Genomic DNA, 16136 nt, shown 5'->3' with positions numbered 1-16136 from the left:
ACATGAGAACTGGCAGCTGAGTCATGGTGTGACCACAATGTAGGCAGACAGACAAAGCCTCATTCAATCCAATGGAGAAATGGAGAAAACCCACCCCTGTTTGAGGTGGCACAGCTCGGTCACCGTTTGAGCGACAGCCTTCATTTTAACTTTAAATGTGTCACAAGACCTCGATCTACAAATCTCGTATTTACAAGTTTTTACCATCTTGTGCTGTTTCGGAGCGACGGCAGTGTAAGTTTGAGAGTGTTTTCTGCTCGCTCTGAGGCTTTCCCATGGGTGTGTATTGGCATTCCTGCAGGCAGCTAGAGCGTGTCACATGTCCAGACAGAGAGCAGAGCAGAGCACACCAAAGCCCCAAGGTGTTAAACAAGTCTGCGCAGCGGCCAGAAACTTGGTCACAGTAACACCAAAATGACATACTTTTGTAGGAATTTTCGTCCTCTTTCCATCTGCGCAGGTTTGGAAGCAGGCAGACTTTTAGTTTAGACTCCAGAGGCTTAATTAGTGCCAGGTGCCTGCCAAGTTTCTGCCTCTTCACACCAGAGTCCATAGGAAAAAATGAGGTTGTGGTTTTGGCCACTCCGACTTTGAGGGCTTATAAAATCCAAACGAATTGAGTAATGACGGAGTTTTTAGCAACTTTTGTTGAGCACTGTGTCCTCTGTCTTCTATCCAATTTTCAAGCCGCTGCCATTTACGCCCTGGGAGGAGATAGATTTTGTGCAAAGCGGAATTTTGGCGAGAACGTGAACATTCCAACGCAAATTGCGGACTTCCTGTTGGTTTTAGGTGGGGGGCCAGAGCACGAAAGTTGTCGGGCTTGATGAGTTCTACATTTCGGCATTGGTTTGGTCTTTCTATCACATTCCTGTGGGCCGCAGCGGCTGCCTCCGTGTCCCTAGGTGGCGCTACCGAGCCCATTTTTGCACCTTGGGGGTCTGTTTGTCCATTTTATCAAATTTTTCGCCAGACCTGGCCTGCGTGCCGAATTTGGTGAGTTTTTGAGCATGTTTAGGGGGTCAAATTAAGCCTCAAAGAGACGTATAAATAATAAGAAGAAAGAAACCTTACAAATACAATAGGGCTTCGCGCTGTTCCAGCGCTCGGGCCCTAAAAAAAAAACATTACAATAACAATAGGGCTTCGCACTGTTCCAGTGCTCGGGCCCTAAAGAAAGAAACCTTACAAATACAATAGGGCTTCGCGCTGTTCCAGCGCTCGGGCCCTAAAAAACCCTGTTTGGTTCATTGTGATCAGCAGCACAAGAGGTGGAATGAAGTCGATAGATTGTGCCCTGTTGTCGTGCACCCTGTACTGACAAATAGATGTTCACAAATGTTTCCTTGTTGTGTGGTTTTGTCTCCCTTTGCCCATTCCTCCAAGCCCTGGTTTTCCACATTTCTCATTTCCCTTGTATTGTATTTCCTCTGCACTTTATGCTTAATTTAATTACTGTCTATGACCTATATGGTTGCCTATTTTAACACTACATTCTTCTCACTCTGCCCCCTCAGCCTGGTGAGAGAGATCCAGCGGAGGTTTCAGCCCCAGCTTCAGCCTCTCCACCTCAAACACAGGCATCAAGACGATCCTCAGCCCCGGTTCCTCATTTGCCCCATATGGTGTCCAGACGAGCCCTCAGGGACTTTGTGGGACTTGAGAACTGTGAAAAGGCCACCCGGGATGCCATGCTCAACTTCAGCTTCTACTTGACCATTGGTGACATGGATGAGGCCTTCAAGTCCATCAAGCTCATCAAGAGGTAAGGCTGTGTGTGACTGCTCTGCTCATGAGCTGGGTGCATGTCTGAGTCATTGGGGAGCATCAGGTCTGTTCACACCTGTATTTAGTGCTGCCGACTTGTAATGGGATCACTCAAAATGGATGTTAAAACCAAATAAAAACAGGCTCTATTTGCAAGTGTTCCCAAAATGAACCTGTACCTGCTGAAACCCAGCATAACCTGTCAGGTTTGATTGGGTGGTATTTTTTATCATTTTGCTGCAGGGTGGGGCTTGAGCAGGTTCATTTAAAAAAAACAAACAAACAAACAAAAAAACATAAATCTCAACATTGCCTCAGCCGACCCCTGTGCGTGTGTGACTGTGCACAGTAGAGGTTTGTGGAGCTGTGGTGCTGTGACTGGTCAGTGGTGCTTATGGTACTGGATGACTGTTTTATAAAATGTCTGCTTGCGTGCACCTCACTCTTTTCGTTTGTCACACTTGCAAGATAGGCACAACTGATTGACAGCCAAATGAACCAAATACATCAGAGGCATAGAGACAGCCTTATTCACTATGTATGCCTATCCTGGCATAAGAAAACATCAGTCTTTAAGATGAGTACCCTTATTTTAAACAATAATCACCTGGGCTGGGCTTTTCTTTGGTTGATCTTGAGTGGGATTTGAAGGATATTTTTAGACCCATTGAGAACTTTGCTACGTGCTTTTCTGTCTGCGCTTGAATGCGTTTAAGTCTGGGTTGGTGTGTGAAAGCATGAGGTGTGTGTATCCATTCAACAAAGAATGCTCAGCTGCGTCAGTATGTGAATATGTGACCACCGTCCATCACCATTGAGGGATTTCCGTAATCTTCCTTACATGCGTAACCGTTTGTGTCACCGCTTGCTCAGTGGTGTGAGCAAAGAGGGGAGACGTGCAGGATGGCATGGCTGCAACGGGCACGTCTTCTTACTTGATTGCTGTCATCACCTTCCCCGCCAGTCCTTTCCACCAGAACCCTATTTAAAGTCAGTGATTGCACTCATGGTGGTGTTCTAGTTCAAAAGCTGAGGAAAAGCCATAGGGATGGTATTGTTACTATGACCTTGACTCCTCTGGATTTGCTATAAGGGTTTGCAGTGGGAGAGCCGTAACAAACTGCCTTTGACTGACATGGAGAATGGCGCATTGTTGCTGTTCTCTTTTGATCACCCCTCACTTCACTCAGCACCTCTGATTGTTGAGGTCCACACGGAGGAGACGGTCGCAGTATCTCTGACCTTAAACTTGATATGCAGCGTTCAAGTCAGCACAGTGATCCAGTACAGAGTCCTGCATGGGTTCAATTTTTGCAAACCTGCTCCCTCCCACACCCACAAAGCTCAGTACCGAACCCGCCCTGTTACCCATAATTATCCCAATCATAACCACAAGTCATATAAAAACGTATTTGGCAGAAACAATCCACCCAGTGAACCAGAGCGAGAATTAAAATGAGCTCAATTGGTTCTCACTCACACCCAGGACTGTGTCTCTGCAAGATAGGCAGATACCTCTGTCTCTCTCTCTTACACACACACACTTAGCAACGCATAATAATGTCTTTATGATTATAATTTTTTTTGTTCTCACCAGCGACCCTCCCGCTTTTAGTGCATTTTCACTCTTGCCTATACCCATGAATTTATAGAAATATCTGTTTACTTGTCACACAAGTTTTTTGCAGGTTACCAGTCCGGTGCAGGACTCTGATCCACAGGACACTGCCTAAACAGGTTTCCCTGAAGTTTTTCTTCATCTGTAAGCAATAAGAACATTATAAAAAAAAAAAAAAAAAACAGGCACTTGGCAGTTCAGTGGAACAAAATGCTGCATTAGTGCATTTGTCTTTGAGAAATCAGTTCAGTCAGTTTCAAATATAAGGGGCATTTAATGACATTTGAGTGTAACTACAAAGTTCATCCATGGCTCTATCAAACAAGGATACTATGATCAAATCACATCCTCCAAAGCAAAATCATTTATTTTTATTTGCTTAAACACAGGACATGATTAAGGACTTTTACTGTGTGCTAAAAGGAGGAACTCATCAGTGTGTGTGTGTGTGTGTGTGTGTGTGTGTGTGTGTGTGCGCGTGTGTGTGTGTGTGAGTGTTTGAATGACTGTGCAGGAGTGCTGTGTCGAGGGGATGTACTTTTCTAAACACACTGTGACATACACATTCAGAAAGTCCCTCTGCTGTTTGGCCCAAAAGGAGTGCCCTTTTCCATTCTGGCAAACAGAACATGGTCAATAAAAGGATGTACGTGTCTATTCCTGTGTGTGTGTGTGTGTGTGTGTGTGTGTGTGTGTGTGTGTGTGTGTGTGTGTGTAGTGGTGTGTGTGGGTGTAAGAGAGAGCCCTTTGAGAAAATGTGTCTTGGGGAAACTTAATGTGATTTTAGCACAGAGTTCTTTGGAAGAGTACGTGATTCAGGGCACTTGCACTCTGAACTTCACACTGGTGCCACTTTTGCACATATAAACATGAGGCACATGAGAAAATAGCATAAAACAAACAAATAGGAGAATAGCATATCCTATTGGCCGGATATTCCAGAGTTTAATAGGTCCGATGACAGCTTTACTGAGTTCCTCATTGATAGTTATTTTTACCACAGCTTCTTTTCTCAAAAGATAGGTATTGTGTTTGATTCCCGCATATCTCCACCAACAGGGTGATGCATTTCCTGTTCTCTGTTGGACCAGTGACTTGTCTCTGTGGTAAAGATCTTTGAACTGACAAAGGTTCTCACTGCCTGGATCAGCTGCCTTCCCATGAGAACTTCAGTGTGAAGTGTCAGAAAGCTTGACTCAATTTGAGACATCTTAGAGCTCATTCTGTGTGTATCAGCTGAGCTTTAATCAGCCCTGTTCCTGCAGGATCTGTTTCAAGTGTCAGTTCACAGTGACCTGTCTAAAGCGGCTATGTTCACCGCATGAAAGCCCCCCTCCTGAAGCAGTATGTCAGATACAGGTTGGAATGCCGTTATTCAGTCCAGACCACTGTGTTATTTCCTCTCATTCATGTTGTCCTTGACTTCAGGTGACATGCTGCGGGGTTATCGGTGCATATGAACGCAAGCTTTCAATTACAAATGTCTTTTTATTATCCATGGCACAGCTATTTAAAAGCATAGCTTGCCATTTCCAGCTGGAACAAAAACACTGAGGGACGTGTCCAGCGGTGACACTCAGACTGATGTATGATGTGGTGGTCATCAGAATTGGCTGCGGTTCATGTGACCCCATGCTGTCAGTTTTTATGACATTTGTTACTGGGAAATAATACACAGCGTGAAACCATTCCAATAAACCCTGTGTCCTCTTTTTTTTTTTTTTATTATTCATGAAATCAAAGGTTAGCCTAATTCACTCTTATAACCTAAATATGTATTTGTTTAGTAGATTCTCCTCCATCTGAAACCCTTGGAAATGGAGGTCATTTGAACTTGTGCATGTTGATGTTATTTGGATTTTTAAATCAGCATGTCTGTGTACTCAAAAGCTGCCTTTTGTAGCCAGTTTTTGATCAGCATACTAAAGTAAGATTTAGGTTTTGTGGTATGGCTTTGGGCGATTATGATTACTGGTTTTGAATTATTTATGTGCCTAATGTAGTGTTTGTTGCCACATTTGAGGTCACATGAGAGGGCAAAGGCAATATGATGTATGGTGCGGTTGAATGGGGAGGAACACATGGAAAATGAGTGGTTTGGGTAAAAAAAAAAAAATATATTTTGACCACGTTCTTCTTCACCAGTTCATATTGTAACCAGTTTTTGTTAAGTTTGGCCACAAGGACAAATAAATGATTTTTTTCAATGGTACCCAAAGGAGAAGTGTGTGTTAATCCAGCCAGACCTCTGCGTTTTTCATGGCATGAAGCAAATGGTCAACACACTGCCCTTGACAATAAGGCTTGAAGAAATCTGGATCTGCTGTTGTGCATTAAACCTAGTAACTGTCATTTCTAAATATTGTGTGTAATTGTGTTTTTTTTTTTTTTTTCACTTCCAGTAATTATATTTTTCAAAAGGTGTAATACAAAATCTATCAAATTCTTCTCTACACTGAATGAGTTTAGGCAAAGACAAGAAGTAGAATTTACTTCGACATTGAAGGGGCAGTCATTGTAGGCAGTCATTCCCCACAGGGCCAGCTCCACCATTCTCTGAAAGAAACTCCACCAGCTCACATTAGGTAGCAAGCACTACAATTTAAATTGTGCTTTGTAAAACATTGCAATCCAAACTGTTGGTTACTTGCAGTGATGGCTATTAAAGCTTATACTACTAGTTAGTTTGTTTCTCAGCATAAGAAAATTGGCCAAATATTTTAAGTGTAAATTCAGGGATGTTTCATTTGTCAAAAAATGGAAAGTTCAGTATTGTCATAATGTGTGTCGTCTTTGCATTTGATAGCTGTAGCACATAAAACCAAAGACAACAGAATTCAAATGTCTACCCCTTTCTTTTTCTTTCTTTTTCTCTTTCTTTCCCCCTCAGACTCTGCTTATGTTGCATCACAGAGATATTGCCTTTAGTTAATATCTAAAGGCTTTACTTAACCTCATGCCACCCAGCAAGGAAAACTTCCAAAACCTTCCTGCACTCTTTTATCAACGTGCTAGTTCTCACAGACTATCAGATCTCTCTTTCTCTCTCTCTCTCCCTCTCTCCCTCTCTCTCTCCCTCTCTCTCTCAGATTAATGCCTTTGTATTTTTGTCTACATAAATATTAGTGTACCTTTTCAGCTGACAGTTTTTTCCCCCCGTTGTGAATGTTTTTATTTGTCAAACCACATCTTGAAACATCAACAGACAGAACAGCAATTAATGTATGTGCATATCCATCAACAGATTTATTGAGTTTGCATGATATATTATTATTTTTGTGCACCTCTATGTCTGGCAATGTGACAGATCCACAAACAGCCAAGAGATCCTTGCAAAAGTATGATATGGACACAAAACTTACTATTACTACTACTACTAATAGCACTATTCTTTTTACCATAGTATTATATTAATTTAAGTATATGTACCACAAGCGAGCAGATTTTCATATAAAAAGCATCACAAGAAATGAGCTTCAATGTTAAAATGAATATTTAATTACAAAATGATTTATCTATTATAAAAATGGTTAATTCTTTAATAAACACATGATTCCCTTCACAAAACTGGTAAGCAGCCAACAATTGTAAGTGTGCATTTTTAAGCTTCAAGATAAGTCTCTCAATGGCTGCTTTTCCAATTAAACAGTGTTATTAATTTGGGTAAGCTCAATCAAGATTTTACTGAGGTCTTGTCACTCGTCTGCTTTTGCTTTGTTAGTTTATCTACTTACTTGTAATATTTATCACTAATATGAAGGTGTACTAAATGTTTTATGATTGAAGACGGTATGAAGAAAGTGGTGAGGTATTGTGGTATTGTATTTTCAATAGCTCTAATAGTTTCCAATTTATAATCCAAAAAAAAAAAAAAAAAATGCAGTCCATTTTGTTTCAATACTCTAAAACTGGGTTCACTCATTTTCAAGTTGATGCTAATTCTACAGTCGTAATCCACGTTACTTTTAATATTGTGGATGATATCATGCAGAAAGTATATGTCATTACATAAGTGCATGTATAGCAAAATATGTCAAGTTCCAGCTTGATCTTTTCATAAGCAGGATGTTTCACTAAGGGAAATCCCATTCCAAATTTCATATTTAGTTACCATTCAGCTCACTTAAACATATAAAAAAATGAAACTGTAAATTTATCGCACCCTAGCGTTTTATGTAACTGTCATATTTGTAGTTGACCAGAAGTTGTATATAAGTTGCTTTATACATTTTGCTTTGTTAAATCCAAAATTCTGTGCACCAAGCAGCAATATTATTCCCATGTTTTTTTGTTTTTTCTTGATGGGAGTAGGATTGAACATGTTAGTCCAGCAGTCACGGAGCAACAGGCACTACTGTCCTCTTCTCCAGAGAGTCACATGGGAGGCACCTAGTTGAAATCAAACATGAGGAAGAGTGGCAACACTGTCTTTTCATTTCTGTCGCTCCTTATTGGTTAATGAGGTCAGAGGTCACGTGGTTCAGCAAGGCGATTCCACGTAGTCATTGTCTAGACGTGGGTGGAAGGGCGAAGCAAGCGAGCGACTGATGATGATGACCCGGGGTGCAAGGCAGTCGTCACGGCGGTGTAAAATATTCCAGATGAGCATGGCTGCGGCCAGTGTGACCAGGAGGCAAGCCGCTATGTCCATGTAGCAGGAGTAAGACAGATGTGTGTAGGGCCCGATCCTGTAGAAGGTCACAAGTCCTATCACCAGCACGAAACCTGGGCAGAAACACACACAGGAGTGGCCTCGGTCAACAAAATACTCTGTCCTTACAACATCTCAAATTTAAGAAAGATTTCAATTAAATCTATTTTTTGAAACTTATCAGTGGATAGATTTTGGTTTCACCATTATGCTTCACATACAGACAATTCATATATTCATATGTGGGAACTGCCCAGTACAACCACAGTGTTCTCTAGTTGGTCACAGTGCATGTTTTAATGAGGAATACTAACGTGAAACCCAAAGTGAACCACGTTTTGCATTTGGTAATCTAGTGGTAATCTACCTGAGTATATGACGAATTCATCTAATGTGTGCCTCTGTAACATTATAGTCCTGCCAAAAAGGCTTTCGAGTTTTGAGAACTCACTTTCCCACATGAAGACCTACAGTACATCCCTGACCCCTGGTATTTCACAGTTCAGCAGGAGCGCTGTGTGGGGTCTTAGAATTTGGAAATCTGTTTCCTCCTAGGGAGAGCTTCTGAGATCTCGGGATCAAAGTTCTCAATAGTGTAAAGATATCAAAGAATATGAGCTTAGAAATGCCTTTGAAATGTTTCAACCCTTGATTTATTTGATTACAGCAGTTCAGTAGTTGGAACTCACGCAATGAGGAAATCATGTTTGCATGCAAAAACACAAAGCCACCATGCCTCGTACCTCATGCTGTTTCTTTAGATGTCTTCCTACATTACGTTGGTAAAGACTTTATGTCTGCTGTGGAAAATTATTTTATTTTATTATTTATATTTTATTATTTTTCTGAGCCCTTGCCTCTCCTCATTCTTCAGTAATAGAAGCGGGTATAAAGGCCCATAATAAATCATAGATCAGTGCCATTCAGGTATTCCCTAGTGGTTCCATCCCTCATGCACAGCACTCAAGTGTTTTCTGGAGCCACTTAGTACTTCAACAATAATTCACGTCTGAAATTTTGTCCCATCAATGGTTTAAATAAAGCGACCAAAAATAATCACTGGAAAAGGGGATGTTGGCCCTTTAGGATATGAATCACTCAATTTCCTGAAGCAGTCGTACAGAGCAGCACCAAAGAGGGAGTGTATTTCTCTGTCTCCTTCTACTGAAAGGCGGCTATCTTTGTTTTAAGTGAGGATGTGGATAATTGTGTCTGTGTGTGTCATTGTGCGTCAAGCTGTGTGTGTGAGTGTGTGTGTGCATTAGCGTGCAACTGTTTGCTCTGTCAGTCTGTTCATGTTTAACCTGCCTGGCTCCTTTTCCAAGAAAATGAATAATTTGTCCAGGTTCCAGCCGGGGTGGGCTGTGTGAACCCTTTTTTTTGGCACGGTCTTATCTCTCAGGCTTCCTTCCCCTTTTTCCTCTTTCCATCCTTCCTTCCTTCCCTCCTATCCACACCCCAAGCTTGAGGTTAACATATTTGCTGGACATTTGACATGATCTGTCAGGCAGAAAATCTAAACACGTCTTATCTTAAGGCCAGGTCCTGGAAATTCATTGAGCCGCTCTGCTTTCCATTCAGTCAACTGTATCTCAGTTCATTCTTAAAGAGCAAAGCACAGCAGTCACCTTGCCTGAATGACCTGACTAAACCTCAAACCTCATGCTCTTATTACCAAGAACCTCTTGGGCACCCGCCTGCTTCACCCAACCAATATTCACCCAACGTGGCCAAATTTAACAAACCCAACTGGAGTCTGGCAGTGTGAATTCCTCAACTTTAATGATTGACTGGCTATTCCCTTCCTCCATAAAGAAGCACATAATTCCACATATCCCTGCATTGTTCTTTTGTCTAAGTGCAATTGCCCTGTTTGTGTGAGACAGGGCAATGCCACAGTATGTTTGTGGAAGTGCTGCTGACTGTGCCCATCACATTTCTCCTGCACCACCAATCAAAAGAAATGATTAAGTGCATCTCGGAGCCATGTGATCTGCACTCTTGACCTTTGACTCGCTGTAACTCTCTCCATTCGGAAACACATTCCAGAGCTGTCTCTAGGGACGAAATGGCGAGTATCGAGCCTGCGACCTGGACCTGCCGATAGTGCTGAGATATCATGAATGGAATTGGATATTGTTATTCCACAGTCTGCATGCGATAGCCGAGGTTTCTGGCACATTTAAAAACGAAAACATTCCTGAGAAGGACGGTGATGGGTAAAAATATCTCCATTCATTCAATGCCGAGGCCCATTCAGTGACTCAGTGGGGGAGGACTGAGGGAGGGATGAAGAATAGATTACTGAATGGAATGATCTGTTCTTGAGAAATGAGGCCCTTTTACTTAGATAGGGAGTATTTCCTTGACTGTCACTCTATTCTCACAGCCTTTATATTTGGATTATTTGTAGTTCTTTATGTCTTTTATGTCAGATTCACAAATGAGGAGAAAATAGGCCAGGTGTTGTCAAACTTTTTCATGTTCCAGACTCCCATGCTCATTTTCATTAATTTCATGTGGCCTCCCATTTGAAGTAATTTTGCCCTAAGGATCCTGATATGAAAGATATTTTGGATTATGGTCACTCTCGAACAGTGACAAATGTTATGAGGTGAGATTAAAACAAGCTGGTGAGAAAACATGCCTAATGTTAAAATAATCATCATGCTTGTTATTTGTATCATAGCAAATTCAAGTGAAGTCAAACTATTCCTCAGTTTGCTGAGGACCCCCTGGGAGCCCTTCAGAATCCCCTTGGGGTTCCTGGACCCCACTTTGAAACCACTGGCCTATAAAGAAACCTTATCCACAATTAGAGCCACGGGGAAGATGTGTTTCCCGTTTGCAACTGAAATTTAATGTCCTCTCAGTGCCCATTGTCAAACATATCTCTCTGTTTCACTAGATGTTTATTTTTAGTAATATTCCTTTGGGCATAATTATTTTGATTGAGTACATCCCATCACCCATGAACCATGTTGCCATATTACTCAGCGGTTTGGTTGACTAAATATGGTCAGAGAGAGTAAAATTGATGCCATTTTTCCAGAGAGTATCACTATTTTTAGATTTCAGGGAAATAGGTGTGCACTGTTCTCATTAACGATTGTCACTATTGTTACCAGTGTCCACATGTTTGGACTTGTGTCAGAGATCATAATTAGCCACATTCCAAAAATAGTTGATCATGTCCACCATCAACATTGGAGATACAGTAAATGACTAATGGGATATGCAGCCTAATTATTTGGCCATTGTGTTTGCACATCAGGCTTCAGTGAGACAAGTTGCAGGTCAACTGAGGTTTAGCTGGATGAATTCTTTATATTGTGAATCACTGTTTATTTGGGTGGACCCCAGTCCCCCACCAAGGTCTTCAGATAAAAGCCCTTATCCCTGCTGCGATGCGTGCCGAAGACGCTAATGTTTTATCTCATGTCGAGAGGAGACTCTTTATTTGCCCCTGTTCCTGTGTATTTTGTAAACACAAGCATAAAAGCTAGGCCAGCTTATCTAGACAGAGGCGGTTCCCACCCTACCGCCATGTGTACCACAGGACGTTTTTCTACCGAAACACCCTATAAACACACAGTTGCAACGCACGCACTCACAGACACAAACACACACAAGCACATAATCCCTCCTACCAGCGCTCACACAAACACAGTCCCTGTCGAACTGTCTTTCCCGTCCACTCCCCCCTCCCCTCTTTTTCCTTCTCCAGTTCGGGGGTTTGCATAACAGGTAGTCACAGGCATTTCCTCGTCCTGAGCAGGGATATCCTGGCGCCCGACAGTCGCTCCCTGGCTCGCTGCAGCTCCGGCCCACAGGCTTGGGACTGGGACTAAATTTAGACCAGGAGCAGACCCCCTTCACACTGCCACAATGATACCCAGTGGCTGAGATCTCTACACGACTCTCTGAATCCAACCAACACACCACACAACATCACACACTTCCTCTGTAGGGGCACTGGGACAGACCATGCCCACTGACAATCACAATGCAGTCCATTGGGATGGCTGGAAGGGTGCTAGTAGTAGAAGAGGGGGGTGGTTAGCAAGTCACCACCCCTTTTCTTCCTTTTCCCACTTCTGTTCCTGGTTGTTGTATTGCTTAAAATGTCTTTTCCTTGAAAATTGTGTGCTGAGCCCTAATTCTAAATAAGTCTAAATAAAGTCTAAATAAAAGTCTAAATAAAATGATTTGGAAGGCACTGGTAGTCACTATTTCAGCTACTGTCTACTTACTGTCTCATTTTGCCTTTATGTTTTTCATCATGTTTGATGATGACATTTTATAGCAAGGCTGAGGAGTGTAGTCAATTTATATACTGCAGCTCTCTGGTGTTTGATAGTAAGCCTATTTATCTCCCCCTGTGAATGTTTTTTTTTTTTTTTTTTTTTTTTTTTTTAATCCCTGTGAACTTTGCTGTTGAGCATCTGGATGTCTGTCTTTGTATGTCAGAGTGATATGATGTGTGTGGTTTGTAGTATTTCCACTGATGAATGGATGATATACTATGCATAGATACATTTTTTATCTGTAAGATGCTCTCCTCTTTCTGCTGGTTCATAGCATGTCAAGTAAAGAGATCTATTGCAGCAACAGTTGTACTCACTGGCTAGCTGGAAGAGTGCAGCGATGGCTTCCTCCCACCACTGTGAGTCTTGGTTGATGTAGGGCAGCTCCATCAGGCCTAACAGGAAGATCAGCTGACCGGCAGTCAGGGCCACGGTTGCCATCAGGTTGCAGGCCCGCATCATGTCAAACTGCACTTGAGGGGCCAAAAAAAAAAGAGTTGTGTGATATTTCCAGCCCTTTTGAATGCATGCATTGGTGATGCATGATGACCTATAGATCAAGTCTAAATTGTATGCCCTCATGTGTTAGAAGGTTGTTGCACACTGGGTTACACCAGTCTGCACTCAGGAATGCTAAATAATAAAGTTGGCCAGTAGATTGCAACCTATAGCCCGTCTCAGACAGAGCACTAAATTCACTGATGTTCTGGAATTTAACACTTTTTCGATGCAGATTCGTTGTCAGTGATGAAGCTCACTCTGTCTACAAACTTGTCCAAATAAGGTTTCTAGTCAAACTAAGCCTGAATATCAGCAACATTTGACTTTACGCTGGCATTTGGCTTTCAAATACAGTTCATGCACTCTTGCCAGGCTGTCATGGGGCTAATGTTTAGACTAACAACACATAATTTGAAACACAAACTGTGATTAACTTTAATGCATTTTATGAACTTCAGGTACCTATGTATTAGGTCTGTTGATGAAAATGCTCTAATTTATAGTGACTTTTGTTATGGTTGACATAATTCATCTTGTCAGCCTCCCCAAGAAATAGTGGGACCTCCTATGTCCTATCGAAGTAGTTCAAACAATAAATTAAACTAATAGAGAGTATAAGGCTAGAGGCATTCAAAATAAAACATCTCTGTCAGCAGTATTTTTGCATCAAGCTGCCACAGATTTTGTGCTACAATAACAAGCCCTATACCGTTTTTTTTTTTTTTTTCTAAGCATTTTTTGCTTTATTTCAGTAGTGACCATAGAGGGAGGCAAGAAAGGCAGAGGAGAAAAGGGTATGACAAAGGGTTCAGGTTGAAATCGAACCTAGGCTGCTGTGGTATGGACTTATGTGGTATGTGCCCTACCAGGTGAGCGACTGGGGCAACCCTACCCTGTACAGTTTTATTGACAATTAAGTCAAATGCATTATCACATGAATCTAGTTAATCTGATGAGAAAAGACCAGGCAATTTGAAATATCCCTGATTAGTATCTGAATCATTGCAATTTGTAGTGACCAGATTGCAGTATCACATTTTCCATTGAGTTCAATTTACTCATGAATAAAAACCCACATAACAACTTACATTTGACAGTGCTGCGGGACTCCTGATAGCCTGCATACTCAGAGCCCCATCCCAGGCTCTCGCACTGTTTCTGTGTTCCCTGCCCCCTCTTCACAGACTCATCACGGCCCCCACCAGTGGGGCACATCCTCCAGAGCCCCACAGTGCGCTTGCGTCCATCCTCTAGGGCTTGCAGCACCCAGCTGGGGGTGAAGGCTGCCACATTGTTAAGGATCAGGGACAGCAGGGCAACCGCCACCGCCGCCGCCACCAGCCTCCGCACGGCCATGCGACGCCTGACGCCCGCCACGTCTCCCCCTCCCTCGTCTCCTTCTCCCAACCCCTGTTGCTCCTCAGTGCCCTGCCCGCCCGCTGGCCTCTCCTCTTGGGCAGAAGCACCAGCAGTGCTCAGGGCCCCCTGGCTCCTGTCCACCTCCTCCTCCTCCACCACCACCACCTCCCCCTCTGGCCACCGGCTAATGCAGACCCGGCTAACGTGGAGAAGGAATGGCAAGCTTGTTGTGTTGAGGCTCAGCTAAAGAACATCTCCGTTCATCCTCATTCAGTAGTGGGTTGTTGTTGCAGCAGGTCCTCAGCCCTCCTCCTCAGACAGCACTGTGGGCACGCGGGGGTTAATCCGGCAGACACCTAGGTCCATTCCACTGGCTCTGGCTGGCTGCAGCTTGACTCTCGGACCTTACTCTTTAGTTGATTTTCTTGCTCTTTGCTTCCCTTCTACTTTCTTTTCCTTCAGTGCTCTACTTGTTGCACTCCTCTGGATTCGGTGTCTGCAGTTGGCTTGAGGATCTCTGTGTAGGTGGTAGATTTTTTTTGTTTCTTTCTTCTTGTCTTTTTTTTTTCAGCCGCTCCACAGGACTAGTGGGGGAGTAGAGAAGCAAAGAAGCGCAGATCCTCTGGATAGTGTTGCTAGGCGCCGGCTCATTGGTGGCTTTGCTGAGGCTTACCAAGACTGTCTGTCATCTGGAAGCGCTCCCACTGCAACAACTAGACTTTTAACCCTGCTCCCTCTGCCTCTGCTTTTCACTCTCTCTGTATGTCTCTCTCTGGGAATCAGCAGTGCTCCTTCCAGTGTGGCTCATTCCTTGAGGTCAAAGTGTTCCAGAGTTGCCGTTCCTTATAGTACGAGACATCTGTTTGTGGCTGTAGCGAGCATTAAACAGACTGCTCCCTCCTTCGTGTTCTGTGTAAGTGCATGTGTGTGAAAACATCCACAAGACCCCCTCTGAGACGTCACTGCTTTTTTTTTTTTTTTTTTTTTTTTCTGGAGCCCAAGGGGCGTTTGCAAAAGGTCCTCTCTTTCTCATGTGCAACAAACACATTGGCCACCGTGGTCGGCCAGCAACAGGATGTGTTTCCTGAAAGGAAAAGATGATGGGAAGAGGGGGCAAATGTAGACCTATTCCTTCTCCTGTCTTTCCTTTTCTGTCTCTCTAGATCTTGCCGCTCTGTGTGCAGTAGCCTGTGTTTTCCCCGGCATTGCAGAGTATCACCCCCTTTTTCCCACACTTTTTCTTCAATCTTCGAATGGTATCCCTGTTACTTCTTGTTCAGTTTTAGCCTTGCTTGAGAAAACTTAATAATATCTTAGAGAGTGAAATGGGAACTTTTCAGGGTTGGTGTTCTGTGACTACAGAGCACAATACCAGAAGTATTTCTTTTTGTCTGTCTCTCCCTCTTGCTCTCTTTTCTCCACATAGTCTTCTTTCCCTCCCTTATACTAGGGCCCCTAAAGATTTGGGGAATTTCCTGTTGCCTAACTTTAATAAACAGCCCACATCTGTATCAGCTAAAGGAGCTGAAGGGAGGATGAGGGAGGGGACACAAATAGAGAACAGATGGGTGTGGAATCTTAAATTTGAAATAGTGGCAAAAGAAAAGGGGGTTGAGGGGCTGATTTACGTCAGCAAGAGAAAAGGAAAGAGGACAGAGAGGAAACACAGACAGAGAGAAGCATGCGTGGCTGTGGTTAAATTAGTGTGTGCGTGGGAGGGCTTTGGTGGAAATTTTATGTAATTGTGTTTGATGTTGGAATGAGAGGTTTGGCATTGTAGCCTGAGTACCCCCCAAAGGTTATCTGCAACATTAAGCAAGTGGTTCAGTAGCTTGGCCTATAAGAAAAAAACAGAGGCAGCACGCTGACTGTGCGCAGCAGAGATTTCATCACATTTTGATCAGAACAGAATTTATTGTGCCTCCAGAGATTA

The 16136-nt window shown here is 42.9% G+C and overlaps 2 protein-coding genes across 3 annotated transcripts in view; one reads left to right on the top strand and one right to left on the bottom strand.

Moving 5' to 3' along the window:
- ift140 (intraflagellar transport 140 homolog (Chlamydomonas)) overlaps positions 1-16136 on the top strand; it is a 33423-nt gene that overhangs the window by 10974 nt on the left and 6313 nt on the right. For both annotated transcript variants that reach the window (XM_030077764.1, XM_030077763.1), the window contains exon 18: positions 1518-1765. In XM_030077764.1, coding sequence (XP_029933624.1) covers positions 1518-1765 — 248 coding nt within the window. The remainder of the gene's footprint in view (positions 1-1517; positions 1766-16136) is intronic.
- On the bottom strand, positions 6547-15126 carry tmem204 (transmembrane protein 204). Its single transcript, XM_030077766.1, has 3 exons — positions 13933-15126; positions 12661-12816; positions 6547-8110 (listed from the first exon to the last, which is right to left on the bottom strand). The coding sequence occupies exons 1-3, from the start codon at positions 14198-14200 to the stop codon at positions 7866-7868; spliced, it is 669 nt and encodes a 222-aa protein (XP_029933626.1). The 5' UTR covers positions 14201-15126; the 3' UTR covers positions 6547-7865.

Source organism: Myripristis murdjan, chromosome 19 (genome assembly GCF_902150065.1).
Source record: "Myripristis murdjan chromosome 19, fMyrMur1.1, whole genome shotgun sequence".
Taxonomy (NCBI): domain Eukaryota; kingdom Metazoa; phylum Chordata; class Actinopteri; order Holocentriformes; family Holocentridae; genus Myripristis; species Myripristis murdjan.
Note: the sequence above shows the minus strand (reverse complement) of the source record. Positions and strands in the feature narration are given on the sequence as shown.